The 18604-nt window shown below is 42.1% G+C and overlaps 2 protein-coding genes across 2 annotated transcripts in view; one reads left to right on the forward strand and one right to left on the reverse strand.

Moving 5' to 3' along the window:
* The window catches only part of PACS1 (phosphofurin acidic cluster sorting protein 1), a 100797-nt gene that overhangs the window by 8697 nt on the left and 73496 nt on the right, over window positions 1–18604 (forward strand). The gene's annotated exons all lie outside the window — the stretch shown is intronic.
* LOC139017824 (ubiquitin-ribosomal protein eS31 fusion protein-like) lies at window positions 12695–13206 on the reverse strand. Its single transcript, XM_070426443.1, has one exon. It carries the CDS (start codon window positions 13188–13190, stop codon window positions 12714–12716), a length of 477 nt encoding a protein of 158 aa, XP_070282544.1. The 5' UTR covers window positions 13191–13206; the 3' UTR covers window positions 12695–12713.

An 18604-nucleotide genomic window follows, 5' to 3' on the forward strand; every position in this document is an offset into this window, starting at 1 on the left:
ACAGATAATAAACAAATAACTAGATCTTTAACAAATAGGTAGTGAGTAGTGCCAAGATGAAAAATAAGGCAGAGTTGGGCATTGAGAGTGTTGGAAGAAAGGCTGTTTTATTTTATATTTATTTATTTTTTTTAGAAAATATATTTTTATTGATTTCGGAGAGAAAGAGAGAGGGAGAGAGAGAAACATCAATGATGAGAGAATCATCGATTAGCTGCCTCCTTCACGCCCCGCATCGGGGATCAAACCCACAACCCAGGCATGTGCCCCTGACCAGAATCGAACCTGGAACCCTTTAGTTCACAGGTGGACGCTCTATCCACTGAGCCAAACCGGCTAGGGCGATTTACTTATTTTTAAAATATATATTTGTATTGATTTCAGAGAGGAAGGGAGAAGGAGATAGAAACATCGATGAAAGAGACTGGGGATTGAGCCTGAAACTCAGGCATGTGCCCTGATGGGGAATCGAACCCGGGACCTCCTGGTCTATGGGACGACGCTTAATCCACTAAGCTATATCAGCCGGGTGAAAGGTTGTTTTAGATAGGCTGGTCAGAGACCTCTGGTGAGGCAACATTTGGTCTGATGCCTGAATGACGTGAACCTGACTAATTAGCACTTACCAGGTACCACAGTAACTTTCAGAGGCAGGTATTGAGATCCCTTTTCCAGAAAGGGAAATTGAAGTCCAGTGAGGTGAGGGCATTTTTGCAAGGCTACATAGTTTAGAGGTAGGTGGAACAGGGATTTGTCTTCATGACTCATGATTGTCTGACACCAGAGCTATTTCTCTTTTTAAACTTGGTGTCCCCCAAGTCCTGTCTGGTTCTCATAATTGACCCATAATATCTAATGCTTTATATGTTATCATGTTGGAATTACAGAATGCTGCTCTAGTACCAGATTTTAGATAGTGAGATGATTCATAGCATAGTGACTATGGGTATCAGTTCTGGAGCCAGTAGCCAGGATTTTAATCCTGACTCTGTTGTTTACCATTTGAGTGACTTGGGCAAATTATTTAATCTCTCTAATGCTTCAATTTTCTGATCTGTAAAATGGGCATAATAATCATCCTTACCCCTCATTTATTTTGAGGGTTAAATGAGATTAGTAAAGTTCAGTGCTTATGTGGCATATAGAAAATAGTTAAAAATATTAGCTGCTATTATTGCTATCTTACCTCCAGTTCAGCTTCTCTATCTCCTCCACACCCTCCAAAAACTGCTTTCTTTCTAGAATTAGGGCAGTTCTATTGATATTCTGATTACAAGGTCTTGAGTTCACTTTAGACACAGATCCTGCCAAACCCTAAGCTTAATAGACTAGAAAGTCAAAGCAAAATATTTTGGTTCTCTGACGCAGTGGCTGAGTTGGGATCCTGTTTCTACATCCTGCCAGCTTATATGAACGGAAGAGATGGTGCAGGCCCCGCCTGCAAACCACAACTTTGTTTTGAGCTGACTTGACTTGACAGCTTCCCTATTCTACCTGCTGACTTCTTTAGCTCTGTTTTGGCAGCCAGAAGAGCAACTAAACCGGTTTACAGCTAGCCATTTGTCACCAATAAAAGCTGACCGACTCTATAAGGAAAATTGAGGGTTTGGGTTTAAATAGAGTTGATATTTTTCTCTTATCTCCTTAAGCTTTCCTTTTTATGTCTCAGATTATAGAGAAACTGTATTGTCCTTTCACAGGAGAAACCTGATAATACATTTAAAGGCCTATCGTGAAACATTGGGATCTTTGTATATATGTTAGTTTTCTCCATTAATAAGACTCAAGACTTTATTTTCCCATTTCGGTTGGAAATCTACAAATATATTTATATGTTTTGGTTCTTCCTTAATACATTAAACAGATTAACCTCAAGTGTGGATCATTATGATGAATGCGATCCTCATAATGAACATCAGAGCTTGAAATAAAGAGTACAGACTAGTACCTGGTGCGTAGCTATTTTTAAACTCATGTTTGCTGTTATAGGTTTTTAAAAAATATATATTTTTATTGATTTCAGAGAGAGGAAGGGAGAGGGAGAGAGAGGTAGAAACATCAATGATGAGAGAGAATCATTGATTGGTTGCCTCCTGTACAGCCCACAGTGGGGCTTGAGCCCACAACCCAAGCGTGTACCCAGACAGGGAATTGAACTGTGACCTCCTGGTTTATAGGTCGGCATTCAACCACTGAGTCACAGCGGTTTTAGTTTTGTTTTTGTCTTTGTTTCTCTCCATGGCTATCTATGCCTCCTTTCTGCTTTGTTGCTTTTACTAATATACCATGGGCTGAAGAACAGGATAATAAAAAATGTTAAGAATGAATGGACTTGCCCTAGCTGTTTTGGCTCAGTGGATAGAGTGTCAGCCTGCAGACTAAAGGGCCCCGGGTTTGATTCCGGTCAAGGGCACATGCCCAGGTTGCAAGCTAGATCCCCAGTGGGGGACGTGCAGGAGGCAGCTGATCAATGATTATTTCTCATCATTGATGTTTCTATCTCCCTCCCCCTCCCTCTCCCCCTCCCCTTCCCCTCCCCCCCCTCCCTCTCTCCCTCTCTCCCTCCCTCCCTCTCTCCCTCTCTCCCTCTCTCCCTCTCTCCCTCTCTCCCTCTCTCCCTCCCTCTTTCCCTCTCTCCCTCTCTCCCTCTCCCTTCCTCTCTGAAAATCAATAAAATCAATAAAAAATATTTTTTAAAAAAGGAATGAATGGGCTCTGAATCCAGGGGCAGTAAGATACAGCATAAGGAATATAGTCAGTGATATTGTAGTAACTATGTGTGGTGCCCGGTGGGTACTTGAAATATCGGGGAATCACTTTGTAAACTATATTGTCTAACCACTAAGCAAGAATGAATAGGCTCTGAATCTAAGACTAAGAGTAATGGGCAGTATAATCTGAGAACATGAGAGTGACAGCTGGGTGTTTTAGGAGTGAAGAAGAATCATTTTCCTTACTTGGTTTAGGTTGTGCTCCAGAGAGGGAGGATTGCTGGTGAGTTTAGGGTCGGGGTTTAATCTTCTAAAGTCTTAGGGAATCAGAAACCCTGTTGAATATACAATTAGAGATACAAGTAAAATTTTACGTTTGGATTGGAGTATTATGTATTAGTAAATAAAGCACCATTGCCCTATAGCTAATTTTTATTGATTATCTCTGGACAAGTCACTTTTCTTCCTGGAAGAAACAGCAAGGATACCGTTTTGTTTTGTTTTGTTTTTTTGGTTTTGTTTTGTTTTTGCTTTGTTGATTTGCTATGAAGAGAAATAAAAGGTTTGTAAAATATTTGAGCATCTATATTCTTTTTTTAAAATATATTTTTTTTATTGATTTCAAAGAGGAAGGGAGAAGGAGAGAGAGATAGACATATCCATGATGAGAATCATGGATCGGCTGCCTCCTGAATGTCCCCCACTGGGGATCAAGCCCACAACCCAGGCATGTACCCTTGACCGGAAGCGAATCCAGGACCATTCAGTTTGCAGGCCAATGTTCTATCCACTGAGCCAAACTGGCTAGGGCAAGCATCTATATTCATAGACATCATTACCTTAACATCTTTACAGTGAAGCTATGAATATGATAGTATATTTGTAGATCTGATTCACATTAGTTATCATTTACAATGTCTTCACAGGTAGGTTTTTGTTTGGCATTTTTAGTTCATATCCAGTGGAATGTGGCAGTGTTATCTACCTTAAGTCTTTTTTTTTTTTTTAAAGGAATCAGTGGTGACTGAGGGGGAAGGCAGACTTTTTTATTTTATTTTATTTTTTTTTAAATTTTATTTTTATTTTTATTGATTTCAGAGAGGAAGGGAGAGGGAAAGAGAGATAGAAACATGAATGATGAGAGCGAATCATTGATCGGCTGCCTCTTGCACATCCCCTACTGGGGATCAAGCCCACAACCCAGGCATGTGCCCTTGGCCGGAATCGAACCCGGGACCCCTCAGTCTGCAGGCCGACGCTCTATCCACTGAGCCAAACCAGCTAGGGCTACCTTAAGTCTTTTGTTTAATAAAATTGTCTCATCAAAATTAAAAGATGTGGAAAGTAGTCTGCAGCATTCTGTCATTTCTGCCATGCACCATGTTTGCTGTGGATGAAAATGAATAAGCAACTGTAGAAACCAAGGTCCTCTGGGAACATAAAAACTCTTGTGGCTATTAATGGATTTAATTGTATTTCCTCCCTGCCACCAAAATGTGCAATAAATTGTTTATGCCTTTGCTTTTAATGGGGAGAATTATTCATTAACTGTATGTAATATCATTATCGCTTTGTTTTTATTATAGATAACTTTATCTTTCCTTAAAAAACACACAGTATACACAAAAAACAAAAACACAACACTTATAAATAGAAATAACTATTTTATTTTTAATTTTTAAAAAAATCCTCATTTGAGGTAATGCATGGGCGGGGGGGGGGGGGGGGGGGACCACATCGATATGAGAGAAACATTGATCAGTTGCCTTCTCTCCGCACCCCGACCAGAGATCAAACCTGCAACCCAGGTATGTGCCCTGACCAGGAATTGAACCAGCAACCTTTCGGTGCACAGGAGGATGTTCAACCAACTGAGCCAATCCAGCCAGGCAGGAATAGCTGTAATATTATTAAACATTGCCCATTAATATTTATTTTCATTTTTTATTTTGAGAGTACATTTATCAAAGCTGGGACAGTGAAACAAGAAAGAGCTTAGGGTGCAAGAAGCAATAGGCAAGCATAGGTGGAGATGCTTTGACTCACTGACAAGTCAGAGAAAAGGGAGCCTTGGAGACAGGTTCAGGGGGTTTGTCTGGGAAGAGCTGCTGTTGCCCATTGCTCCTTGGTTGCATGTCTTGTGGGGTTCCTCAGAGTTTAGGAAATGCATGCCTATGCGGGAAGGGGATGGAGAAGGGAAAAGTTCGGGCGTGCTCTCGGGAGAGAGAACACTCCACCCATTAATCTTCTGGGTTGATTTTTCTCTCCATGGAGAAAGAAGAATCTCATTGGATAAATAAAAACTTTGGTTGGAAATGGGAAATGCTCTTTTAAACTAAGATTTGGCATAAGATTAGTTTGGTATGCTTTGGACTTAGGCCAAGTGATATGTTTACTTAGTTCTCAGGCAGCCTCGCTGATAAATGAATGCCATGTCTCAGTGTGGTGACGCATCATCTTATTTGAGTTCATTTAAGAGATGATTTTATAGAAAAATGACTGGAATGATGCTCTGTTTTGTTTTGCTTTGTTTTGTTTGATGCTCATTCAAGAATTTCCCGCTATTCTTATATCTGGAGGAAAAATATCAGCAAGTTGCTATAATCTCTTTAAAATCATGTCCAAAATGCTTTGGCTTTAGAATTTGGTCTCTTATTTGGCTTTACCTCACCATGTGGGTTTGGATAAGTCTCTGTAACTCTTCCTCTATCTAATAGTAATTTTATTTAGTCGGCAGATACATTGCACATCATATACCAGTGACCGAGGAGAGAGCAGTCAATAAAACAGACACAAATCAGAGGCTTGGGAGAGGTGTATGGTGGGGTGGAGGGGGTCAATGGGAAAAAACAACAACAAAGGGGACATCTGTAATACTTTCAGCAATAAAGATAAATTTAAAAAACAAACAACTTTCACCTAGAAAACAAACAAAACAAACTCTCCTGCTTTCCTGAGAGTTACCTTCCAGGGCCAGGATGGGCAGCAAATGAGTGAGCCAGTGATAAGGGTATGTAAGATGGGAAAACTAAAGTGGGAAAGGGGATTAGCAGGGCAGGGAGTTTTAGGGTTTTGAATAAGGACATCTGGAAGACCTCAGGTGGTGAGCAGTTCTTGTGGAGCACACATTTAAGCAAGTCAGTAGAGGGAAACAGCAAGTACTGGTAGATTCCAGGAACATCCAGGAAGTCAGTGGACTGGAGCCAAGTGAGCAAGGCGGAGAGTAGTGGAAGAGGAAATTAGGTAAATGGGACCAAATCTTGTAGGCCATTAGAGGACTCTGGTTTTGACCTTGAGTGAGATGGGAAGCCATAGGGGGTTTCAGCCAGAAAAGAGGCATGGTAATGACTTCTATTTTAATTATTTCCTTTTTTTTTTTTTAAGATGTTTTCAAGTAACTTTAAAAAAATAATTTTATTGATTTCAGAGAGGAAGGGAGAGGGAGAGAGAGAGAGAGAGAGAGAAATAGAAACATCAGTGATGAGAGAGAATCATTAATCAGCTGTCTCCTGCATGCCCCACACTAGGGATCAAGCTTGCAACTCAGCATATGCCCTGACTGGGAATTCAGCCATGACCTCCTGGTTCTTAGGTCGACGCTCAACCACTGAACCCTGGTGGCCGGGCATGACTTCTATTTTAAAATGTCCACTGGCTGCTATGTGTAGAATAGCCTATAAAGAGGGGCAGGAGAGGGAGCAGGGAATCCAGTTAGGAGTATTATGATGATGTAGTGGGAGCTGATGTTGGCATGGCCCAGGATAGCAGAGGTGTAGAGATGAGAAGTCTTCAGATTCTGGGTATATTTTCAAGATTAAAGAATTTGCTTAATGGATTGGATTTGAGGTATGATAGAAGAAAATGATTCAAGGATGACTTCAAAGTTTTTTACCAAAAAAAATTATAATTGTCATTTCTTTAAGTGACATTATTTGAGAAAGAGATCTGTGTTATAGAACTCTTCAAAGTTGTTGAGGATGTTTTGTTTCTACTTTTGCTACCGGGAATTCCCTTGGGAATTTACTGAATGATGCTAATCCATAGCTTGGCAACTGATTGTGTTAAATATCTAGATGAATTCCTTTTTGTTGTTGTTTGTTTTGTTAATCCTCACATGAGGATATTTTCCCCATTGCTTTTCAGAGAGAGTGGAAGCGGGGGGGGGGGGGGGGCATCAATTAAGAGAGTCTATCAATTGTTTGCTTCCTACTTGAGCCCTGACTGGGGTGGGCAGCGAACCCTCAACTCAGGTACGTGCCCTTGACCAGAACTGAACTCGAGACCCTTTGGTGCGAAGTTCGGTGCTCTAACCATTGAGAACACTGGCCAAGGCTAGATGAATTTTTTTTTATGCTGTGGGCCATGTTGAAGCTATTGAAGCAGCTGAGTCTTAACATCCCTCATTATTCTGCTTTCATAATTGCTTGGTCTGGTATCTCCTCTGTGATCCTTACTTGTTTGGTGGTTCTTGATGAGGGAGAGATATTGCAGAAGCTATTACCAACAATAGAACATATCTTTTATCACTAACCCAGTGAAACTGAGAAGTAAAAAACATGTTTTTTTGTTTTTCATTTTTTTTTAATGACTGGTTTCCCACAGTAGACAGCCTGTCTGTGCTTCCTAGGAGCTGCTCTGTAAGGACTCCTGCTGCAGAATGAGCTAATTTGTGTAATCTTGAAGGTGGAGCTATTTTTGAAAGAGAACAGAAAAATAATGGAGCCCTTTGCTTGTGAATGCCAAATTGGGTCTAACTGGAAAAGGCCTCAGTTAGATCTTGTAGTTTGAACTCTTGTTTTCCCCTTGTTCTGCTTACCACATCTAGTTTATGATAGATATATTCAGGTAATTGCTCTTGAAAATGGCAGCTGGGTTTTTCTTTTCTTTCTTTTTCTTTTTTTTAAATTTTATTACATTTTAGATAAGTTTATTACATTTGGCTAACACACGTAGCATAAAAGAATAGCTACCGAGTTCAGGAATTAGAATTCTTTTGCAGTTCTTTTGATAGGCTGATGGTTTGTAACTGGTTCTCAACATTCCCAGACTTTATGGCCCGTTTTCCATCCTGAAATGAAATTCCCAGACAATAGAATTTACCAACATGTCTACAACATCTTAATTGTAATATAAAGGAGAAATGAAAGGAGGGCTAATATGTATTTCCAAATGTAAATTCCCAGAAGACATTTGTAAATGTTCAAAGCACATTAGAAACTGTAGCCGTCAGGTGCTTGCAGGTACACCTAGCTTATCTCTGTGAACATGACCCATAGATAGAGACTGATACAGGTGTATTGCGTGGGTGACTCATGATATGTGGCAATGCCACCCATGTATGGTTTTCTAGAACGGTGAATAAATCTTTAAGTTCTACATAAAACTAAAACAGTCTTTCCTTTATTTACACAGTAGTTACATTCCTGGAAAATTCAATGTATATTGCATGGTGGAAAATTTAGTTTCAATGTAAAAATCTATTTAGTTCTAGGCTTAATTATAAACTGCTTTTTATTTACATATGTATGTGTTCAGCAGGATCAAAGGCAGATTTATTATAAAGTGTAAGCTTTATGGCCCTTCATGTACACATGTACTCAGGCTACTTTAATGACCCTACATCTTTTCTTTTTTTTTTTTTTGAATAATTTTATTGATTTTCAGAGAGAGAGGAAGGGAGAGGGAGAGAGAGAGAAACATCAATGTGAGAGTGAAACATTGATCAGCTGCCTTCTGCATGACCCCTACCAGGGATCAAACTCACCACATAGCTATGTGCCCTGACCTGGAATCGAACCAGCAATTTGGTGCGCAGATGATAACCAACCAACTGAGCCACACTGATCAGGGCCCTTTACCTCATTTTTATATATTAAAAAAAATATGTTTTTATTGATTTCAGAGAGGAAGGGAGAGGGAGAGAGAAATAGAAACATCAGTGATGAGAGACTGATCAGCTGCCTCCTGCATGCCCTACACTGGGGATCGAACCCACAACCTGGACATATACCCTGACCGGGAATTGAGCCATGATCTCCTGGTTCATAGGTTGATGCTCAACCACTGAGCTATGCCGGTGAGGTCTATACCTCATTTTTAAAGAAAACTTTTTATTGAAATTTAATACATAGAAAAGTACACATAGAATAAGTACAGTTGATGAATTTTTACAAACTGAATATACCTATATTAGGAAACAGATCATTACCAATATCCCAAAACATTGCCATGCCCCCTTCTAATCACTGCCTCTCCCCTCCACCAAAGATGACTAGTATCCTAACTTCTAACAGCGTTCCTTAGTTTTGCCTCCTTTTGTACTTCATACAATGTACACTCTTGCATCTAACTTTATTTTTAAAAATTTTAAATTGATTTTTAGAGAGAGGGAGGGAAGGAAGAAAGAAGGGAGGGAGAAAGAGAGAAACATCGATTTATTGTTCCACCTATTTATGCATTTATTGTTTGATTTTTCTATGTGGCCTGACCAGGGATTGAACCCAAAACCTTGGCATATCGGGATGATGCTCTAACCAGCTGAGTTACCCAGTCAGGGACCATCTAACATCTTTTGCTCAACCAGATGTTTGTATGATTCATTCAGTTGTTGCATGTAGTTGCAGTTCACATGTTCTTATTGTTGTATAGCATTCCATGTGTGACTATATCACAATTTAACCATTCTGCTGGTGATGGCCGTATGGAAGAGTTCCAGTGTGGGGCTATTATGAATAGTGCTATTTTTGAAAGAGAACAGAAAAATAATGGAGCCCTTTGCTTGTGAATGCCAAATTGGGTCTAACTGGACCCAATGTATAGTCCATTCTTTTACATGTCTATTGGTGGATATAAGCACTCTCATGTATTTAATTTCATTTCTCTTGAGTTCATAACCAGGAGTGGAATTGTAGGATGAGAGGGTATAAGTATGTTCAGCTTAGCAATGGTGAGAGTTCCCGTTGTGCCACATCTTCACCCACTGTTGGTATTCTTTGTTTTTTTTCATTTTAGTCATTCTGTTTGGAGGTAAAATGGTTTCTGAAAAATCAGACAGAGGCCGAAAACCAGGACTACAGGCTTTATTAGAGGAGAAGGACCTCCCTGGCAAGGGGAGGACAGCAGCACGTGCAGGGGTGGGCACGCCTTTTGAGGGGCGGAATGGGAAGGGGTGGGGGCTTAGTGTACTCAGCACACACTGATTGGTGGCTTACTGCATTGTCCATATAGGACAAGGGCTTAGGGTATTTGGCAGGTGTGGATTGGTGGTCCAATGTATAGTCCATATAAGGTACATGGTTAGTCACTTAGGTATTTCCAGGCTGCAGGTTACGTCATACTCCGCCCACCAGCTGGGGGGAAGGGAGGATCTATCAGTTTCTCCAGTAGGTTTAATTTGCATTTCCCTCATGATGTTGAGTACTTTTTCATAAATTTATCAGCCTCTTGGAATATCCTCTTTTATGAATTGTCTGTTCAGGTCATTGCCCATTTTTCTGTTGGGTTTTCTGTGTTTCTTACTGACTTGGAGGTTTTTTTCTTACAAATATCTTCTCATACTCTGTGGGTTCCTTTTTTACTCTTTTAATGGTGTCTTAGTATGAACAGAAATTCTTAATTTTAGTTTAGTCCAATTTTCTCCTTTATATTTAGTGCCTTTTATGTGCTATTTAAAAAAACCTTATTTTACAGTGTGTGTGTGTGTGTGGAGGATTATGGGGGGGAATGTGAGGGGAGTGGGGAAAGGGGGCAATTACTGGGGAACTTACATGCATATATGCATAGCCCCCATATGGACACAGACAATAGTTTGATGAAGGCCTGGGAGGAGCGGGTGTAGGGTGGAGGTCAATTGGAAAAAAACCCCACAAAAACAAAGGGGACAGCTGTAATACTTTCAACAATAAAGATACATTAAATAAATCTTAGTCTATTTTAAGATCATGAAGATGTTCTCTTATATTTTCTAAAAGCTGAATGGTTTTACCTTTCACATTTAGATCTACATCTAGTCCATCTGGAATTGATGTTTGCATGTGCCTGAGGGGTTAAGATAGATTTCCCCCATGTGGATATTCAATTAACCCTGCACTATTTATTTAAAAGATCTTTTTTCCCCTTGCTCTGCATTGTCACCTTGATCATAAGTCATGTGACAGTTTACCTTTTAGACTATTGGTTCTGTACCATTGGTCAGTTTGTCAGCATTTGTACTGTTGTCCCCCGTCTCTATTATCTGTTTGTAACAGGCCTGTTCCCTGGTGGTCTAAGTCTTCAACTTTGTGCTTCTTCATGATTGCCTTGACCTAGCTTTTGCTCTTTGCATTTAAAAAAAGAATTTTAGAATCAACTTTTCAACTTTCATAAATTTTTTGGAGAATTTTATTAAGATTCATTGACTCTGGATTAATTTAGAGAGAATGAAAATTTTAAAAATAGTGAGTTTTTAATTTCATGGACACAGTGTGTCCCTTCACTTATTTAGATCTTCTTTAAATGATTTTGCACTTTTTGGCAAAGAACTATTGTACATCTTTCTTTAGATGTATTCCTAAATATTTGATATTTTAAAATCCTAGACCTAATTTTGAAATTGTAATTTTGTCTGCTTTTTCATATAGAGATAGATGACCCTCCAGCTTATATAAGCTTTAGGCTCTACAAAACCTGGTTCTGCCCTGAGTGGAATGTTTTCACTTACAAGAATGTTGGAAATTGTGAAGGAAGCTAGTCATTTCTTAATTGTGCAGGACTTAAAGGAATTGTATGTTGTAGAATGCCTGGCATCCTTGTTTTTCCACCCACTAAATGTCAGTGAAGTCCCTGATCATTGTGACAATCCAGAAAGCACCCTAGAGGCGTTACCACCACCATTACTCTGTTGAGACTCACTGTTAAGACACTTTGCCTTTATTACAGTTATTATCCATAAAGGTAAAACTGCTCGAATGTCCTCAAGTGTGTTTGACTTTTTGTTTGTTTTAGGAAGAAACCTAAAAAAGTAAGCCAATAGTTTCACATGTTGCCCTCTACTGATAGAATCTAGACTTTAAAAATTAGCAAATGATTAATCTTCACAGCTGGAGGGTCTTCTGTATAAAAAAAACATACAAAATGTTTGCTTATTCAACAAACATATATTAAAAACATACTGTATGCCAGGAATGTTTGGGCACCAAGGATAAAGTAATGAATAAGAAAGTATACGTCCTCTTCTATAAAACTTAGTCTTTTAGAGGGGAAGGGGACAAAAATAAACAAGTCAATTTTAGATAGAGTATGTGACAGAAAAAAGTTAAAAGTAATATATTAATTGAGAAAATAACTGAAGGTACATGTTTGAGTCAGATGTGGCAGCCAGGGAAGGCCTATCTGAACTAAGGTCTGAATGACACAGGGAACATTCAAGTAATCAACTGAGATCAAAGCACTGCAGTCAGGGAACTGCAAGTGCAAAGGCCCTAAAGAGAAAAGAAACTATTCATGGAGTAGAAAAAAGGTTAGTGTGATAGAAATGTAGTGAACTAGGGGGAAGGGAGATAAGAAATGAGACTGGAGAGGCAGGTAGAAATCAAGCCCAACAAAATCTTGTAGGTCACAATAAGTCTGGGTTTTAGCTCTTCTTTGGGAAGCGGGTGTGAGAAGGTGCTAAGCTGGAAAGTCTTTGAAGAGATGATAGAACCATATCGTCTCCATGAAAGCTACAAAGATTTAGCAACTGCTAAGAAAATCACAGATGCAGAACTGGAAGCAGTCAAGAAAAAAAGTTACTACCAAGTTCGACTGAATGAACTCTTACAGGAGCATTGCTAATCTCATAGTCCTGAGCCTTCCAGTGGCAAGAAAAGGATCTACCGTATATCAGATTGGTTGTACATGGCTTGGTTGGAAATCCTCACAAAGAACCTCCCTCCTGTCTTACTAGTCAGAGGAAACCACAAAAATGTCCTGACATTTTACTCTTTTTTTTTTTTTTAGTTCATGTCTTTTATTAACCCAATACAATTACTTGTCTTCTGGTTTGTTGAAGCAATAGGTCAGACAACATTTGCCACAATAATGTCTGTCAAAGTGGCTGGCCATAAAAACTCCAGCACCACATTCATCTGAAGGGCACTCCCGACGAAGGCGACTGATTTTGCTATTTTCATCCACTTTGTAGTGCTTCAGGACAGCCAGCTTGACCTTCTTTCTCTTATGCTTGTTCTTCTTGGGAGTGGTGTACGACTTCTTCTTCCTTTTTTTGGCACCACCACGAAGTCTCAACACAAGATGAAGCATGGACTCCTTTTGAATGTTGTAGTCAGACAAAGTGCGCCCGTCTTCCAGTTGCTTGCCAGCAAAGATCAGTCTTTGCTGATGCTGATCAGGAGGAATTCCTTCCTTATCCTGGATCTTGGCCTTGACATTTTCTATCGTATCCGAGGGTTCAACCTCAAGAGTGGTGGTCTTCCCCGTGAGGGTTTTCATGAAAATCTGCATCTTGGCGGCGACTCCACTGCAGATGGCGGATCGGAAAGCGACATTTTACTCTTAAAACATGAAAAATTAGAACCCATTTTTAAAAATATATATATTTTATTGATTTTTTTTTTACAGAGAGGAAGGGAGAGGGATAGAGAGTTAGAAACATCGATGAGAGAGAAACATCAATCAGCTGCCTCCTGCACACTCCCTACTGGTGATTTGCCCGCAACCAAGGTACATGCCATTGACCGGAATTGAACCTGGGACGACCCTTGAGTCCGCAGGCTGACGCTCTATCCACTGAGCCAAACTGGGCGAACCCATTTTTACTAATGTATGGATAATTAATAACTGATCTAATACTTTATTTCTTTATTTTTTAAATATATTTGTATTGATTTCAGAGAGAAAGGGGGAGAGAGAGATAGAAACATCAATGATGAGAGAGAATCATTGATGGGCTGCCTCCTGCATGCCCCCTAATGGGGATGGAGCCTGCAACCCAAGCATGTGCCCTTGACCAGAATCAAACCCAGGACCCTTCAGTCCGCAGGCCAGCGCTCTATCCACTGAGTACTTTACAGTGTAAATCTGATTTGTGGTTATGAAAACCTCTGGAGACTATACCCCAGGATTCTACATAAACTTTGTCACAAATTTTTTATTCGTTAATGGGAACTGTTTTCTTTTCTGTCAACTTAAGGGCAGTGTCAGAGCTAATGGTACACCTTTAAAAAAAACATCTTTTGTCATTGCTGATGAAAAACAAAATTAAGCAAACCCATGCTGGCTTATGCTCATGAAAACCAGCGACCTGATTGTCAGCTTCTCCAGGCAAACCTAATCTTTTGTTTGCTTCTAGGCCCCTGTAGAGGCTCCAGCCCCACAGCGCCTTCTCATTAAATGCTTATTGACAGGCTTGTAGGGTAACACGGGTGGTTATCAAAGGAAAAGACCAACTGGGCAGGAAACGTGGTTATGCTTGCCCTTCTGAGAGGCTTATACCTACAACGAAGATTTGAAAATCAATAACTGAAAACTTTAAGAAGTACTGGAGTCTACAAAATGTTTAAAGCAGTTACCTAAATAAGGTTATATAATACAACACAGATTATATAGAGTGATCTGAACGATCATTAATACTATACAGCTTCAGTTTGCTGCTGACTGAAATGTATATTAGCTAGAATAGAAAGCAACACATATTCTAATTAAATGAGATATACTCCATTCTTAATATTTTAACTTTTCTTCTTATTAAATATTAGTGGCCTGGTGTACAGATTTGTGCACATTAAAAGGAAATTAATTAGAAGATGGCCGGCAGGGCGAGACTGTGCGAAATAGGCTGGACACGCCCTGGAGCCAACCTCCCGTGGTCCCTCCCTGGCTGGCCGCACCTGGGGTGGCACTGCGGCTTGAAGGGCGTCTGTGGAGTGAGCGGGGTCCCTCTGGCAGGTGGGGTCCTTCGGCCTGGCCTGCGGGGATCAGGCTGAAACCAGCTCTTTAATATCCCCCAAGAGTCCCAGAGTGGGAGAGGGCACTCTGCAAAGTTGCTGTCTGCCCCCTGGTGGTCAGTGCGTGTCATACATACTGGCTGGTTGCTTAGCCTTTCATATATATACTAGAGGCCCGGTGCACAAAAATTTGTGCACTGGGGTGGGGGGCCTCAGCCTGGCCTGTGCCCTCTCGCAGTCTGAGACCCCTCAGGGGGTGTCTGCCTGCTGGTTTAGGCCCACTCTCCAGGGGATCGGGCCTAAGCTGGCAGTCAGACATCCCTCTGGCAGCCCGGGAGCCCTTGGGGGATGTCCGCTTGCCAGCGAGGAGCAGGCCTAAGCTGCAGTCAGACATCCTTAGCACTGCTGAGGAAGCAGGAGAGACTCCTGCCACCACTGCTGTGCTAGCAGCCATCAGCCTGGCTTGTGGCTGAGCAGAGCTCCCCCTGTGGGAGCGCACTGACCAGCAGGGGGCAGTTCCTGCATTGAGCTTCTGCCCCCTGGTGGTCAGTGTGTGTGTCATAATGATCAGTCATTCCCAGTCATTCTGCTGTTAGGGTCAATTTGCATATTACCCTTTTATTATATAGGATAGAGGCCTAGTGCACGGGCGGGGGCTGGCTGGTTTGTCCTGAAGGGTGTCCCCGATCAAGGTGGGGGTCCTGCTGTGGTGCTTGGCCAGACTGGGTGAGGGGCTGAGGGCCATTTTCAGGCTGGCCACACCCCCTTCAGGGTGGGGGTCCCCACTGGGGTGCCTGGCCAGCCTGGGTGAGGGGCTGAGGGTTGTTTTCAGGCTGGCCACACGCCCTTCAGGGTGGAGATCTTTACTGGGATGCCTGGCCAGCCTGGGTGAGGGGCTGATGGCTGTTTGCAGACTGGTCAAGCCCCCCCAGCAGGGACCCTTACATCATGGGTGTGTGGCCAGCCTGGGTGAGGGGCTGAGGGCTGTTTTCAGGCTGTCAACAGCCCCTTCAGGGTTGGGGGTCCTGCTGGGGTGCCTGGCCAACCTGGGTGAGGGGCTGATGGCCGTTTTCAGGCTGGCCATTCCCCCTGGCGACCCAAGATCCCAGCCCCTCTTTTTTTTCTTTTTCTTTTTTCTTTTTCGGGCTAGAAGCAGGTATCTGGGATTTATTTATCTTCTATAATTGACACTTTGTAGCCTTGAGCGGAGCCCAGGGCCGGCCAGGGTATGCGGGAAGCTTGGCTCCCTCCATCGCCAGGGACAACCCAAACCTCCTGCTCGCTCCAGCTCCATGACCACCGCCATCTTAGTTGGGTTATTTTGCATACTCGCTCCTGATTGGCTGGTGGGCATGGCTTGGGGGTGTAGCCGAGTGATGGAGAGATGGTTAATTTGCATATTTCTCTTTTATTATATAGGATATACTAGAGGCTCGGTGCACAAAAATTTGTGCACTCAGGGTCCTTCAGCCCGGCCTATGCCCTCTTGCAGTTTGGGACCTCTCGGAGGATGTCCACCTGCTAGCTTAGGCCCGCTCCCTGGAGGATCGGGCCCAAGCTGGCAGTCAGACATCCCTCTGGCAGCCCGGGAGCCCTTGGGGGATGTCCACTTGCCAGCGGGGAGCAGGCCTAAGCTGCAGTCTGACATCCTTAGCGCTGCTGAGGAGGTGGGAGAGGCTCCCACCACCACCGCTGTACTGGCAGCCATCAGCCTGGCTTGTGGCTGAGCAGAGCTCCCCCTGTGGGAGCGCACTGACCACCAAGGGGCAGCTCCTGCATTGAGCACTGCCCCCTGGTGGTCAGTGTGTGTCATAGTGACCAGTCATTCCCAGTCATTCTGCTGTTAGGGTCAGTTTGCATATTACCCTTTTATTATATAGGACTAGGAGCCCAGTGTGTGAAATCGAGCGCCGTGCCTTGACACCCGAACCTCTCTATGCAGAGCTCCAGCACACCTGGTCCAGCCCCCTGATCCCTCTGGCCTTCTCTGGCTGCTTCAAGCCCTGCCCTCAATCCCTTGAGTCACCTTGGGCTCCTCCCTGCTTCCGCCCAGTCTCTGGAGCCATGTGGCAGCTCTGCCCTGTCATGGTGCCCAAGGAGGAGAGCGTGGAAACCTCCCTTCTGCTGTGCTGTGCTCCTTCCCCATGTAGGTGAGCAGTGGGGCTCTCTGAGTGTGAGTGGTGGGTAGTGAAGGACTTCTGAGGGGGGCATTAAGGCCTCTCACTCCTGCCCTCCCGGGCACGGGCCTCCTCTGGGCACCTCCCTGCTTCCACCCCATCTCTGGGAGCAATGCCCCGCCACGCACACGCAGGCAGCCTCCTCCTTAGCGGTTGTGACTGTGACACCGTTAGGACCAATTAGCATATTACCTCTTTATATATAGATAGATAGATAGATAGATAGATAGAATAGATTTTCAAATTTCCATCATAATGTTACTTTGCATATTTTTCTAATTAAGTGGTTAGCACAGATGAAATCTTCATAGATGTTTAGTAATTGAAAACCAACCACCACAAATTTTCAGACATTATAAAGAAATATATCCTGAATCATTTACTTGTTAACTTTATATAGTGATTGTATGGATTTAAAAGAGCAATTAAATGTGAAGTGGAGCCCTAGCTGGTTTGGCTCAGTGGATAGAGTGTTGGCCTGTGGACCAAAGGGTCCCAGGTTCGATTCCAGTCGAGGGCACATACCTCGGTTGTAGGCTCCTCCCCAGCCCGGGCCCTGGTTGAGGCGAGGAGGCAACCAATCCATGTGTTTCCCTCACATTGGTGTTTCTCTCTGTCTTTCCCTCTTTCTTCCACTCTCTCTAAAATCAATGGTAAAATATCCTCGAGTGAGAATTTAATAAAAAAAAAGTGAAGTGGAGAAACTTGCAAAAATTGAAATATATAAGTACTGATTTTTTCCCCACTTTTGTTAGTATTCCTATAATACTTTCACATTGAAAAATCAATGAAATTTTATTTTCTGATGCATGGTTTGATTTTTTCCCGACATGTTTATCAGTTCTAACTTAGAAAATGTAAGGGAAACAGTGAACTTGAAATAAAAACACTGAAATCCGTTTGCCTCCCCACCCGCCCCCCCAAAAAAAAAGAAGAAGAAGAAGTTTGGGTTTTAGCCCTGGCTTTTGTGGCTAAGTGGTTAGAGCATTGGCCTGCACACCAAAGGGTCTTGTGGGTTTGATTTCCAGTCAAGGGATGTACCTATACTGTAGGTTGGATCCTGGCCCCCATAGGGAACAGGAGGGAGAGTGGAAGCAGACCAGTTGGGTGGCTACTACATGATGCAGATGCTGACAGCTTGGACTACAGAGAAAGTAAAGAAAACAGGAGAAATGGGAATGGTTTCAAGATAGCTTCAAAGTAGAATCAACAGCTCTTGCTAATGGATTAGATATGACAATACCATTTGTTGAGAGAACATCCAAATGCAGATGTTGGTGGGGTACTGGGTGTAATGTCAACAATAAAAATAAAGTTTAAAAATGCAGATGTCAAATAGGCACTCGGATATATGGGTTTGGAGCTAAGAGGAAAAGTAGGTGCTGGATATGTAGTGTATGGAATAGCATCTAAAGTTGAGAAGTAGATTACAGAATTTTGCTTCTAGAAGTAGTACCCATATAACTCAGTGTAATAGGATCGCACCAGATAAATAGCACTCCAAGAACAGTTTTACTTGGAATTGGGGTCAGGGGAGTAGGGACGAATAAATTTTATATTTGAACACACACATAATGAGTAAAATGCTGAATGTAAAATTTTTTTCAAGATTAAACATAGAATTTCAAAGAAATTTTGTGCTTTTAGCAGGCAGTCTTTGGGTTATACAAGACCCCTAATGATACGTTAGGTATGCAAACCACATCTCAATGAAACTGTTTTTCACATTGTATTTCTATTTGACAGTGACAGTTTCTCCATTTCTGAAGTTACCGTGAGTCAATTGCAGTAATAA

This window comes from Myotis yumanensis, unplaced genomic scaffold (assembly GCF_028538775.1).
Source record: "Myotis yumanensis isolate MYYU_CA2020_CCGP unplaced genomic scaffold, mMyoYum1.0.hap1 SCAF_10, whole genome shotgun sequence".
NCBI lineage: Eukaryota > Metazoa > Chordata > Mammalia > Chiroptera > Vespertilionidae > Myotis > Myotis yumanensis.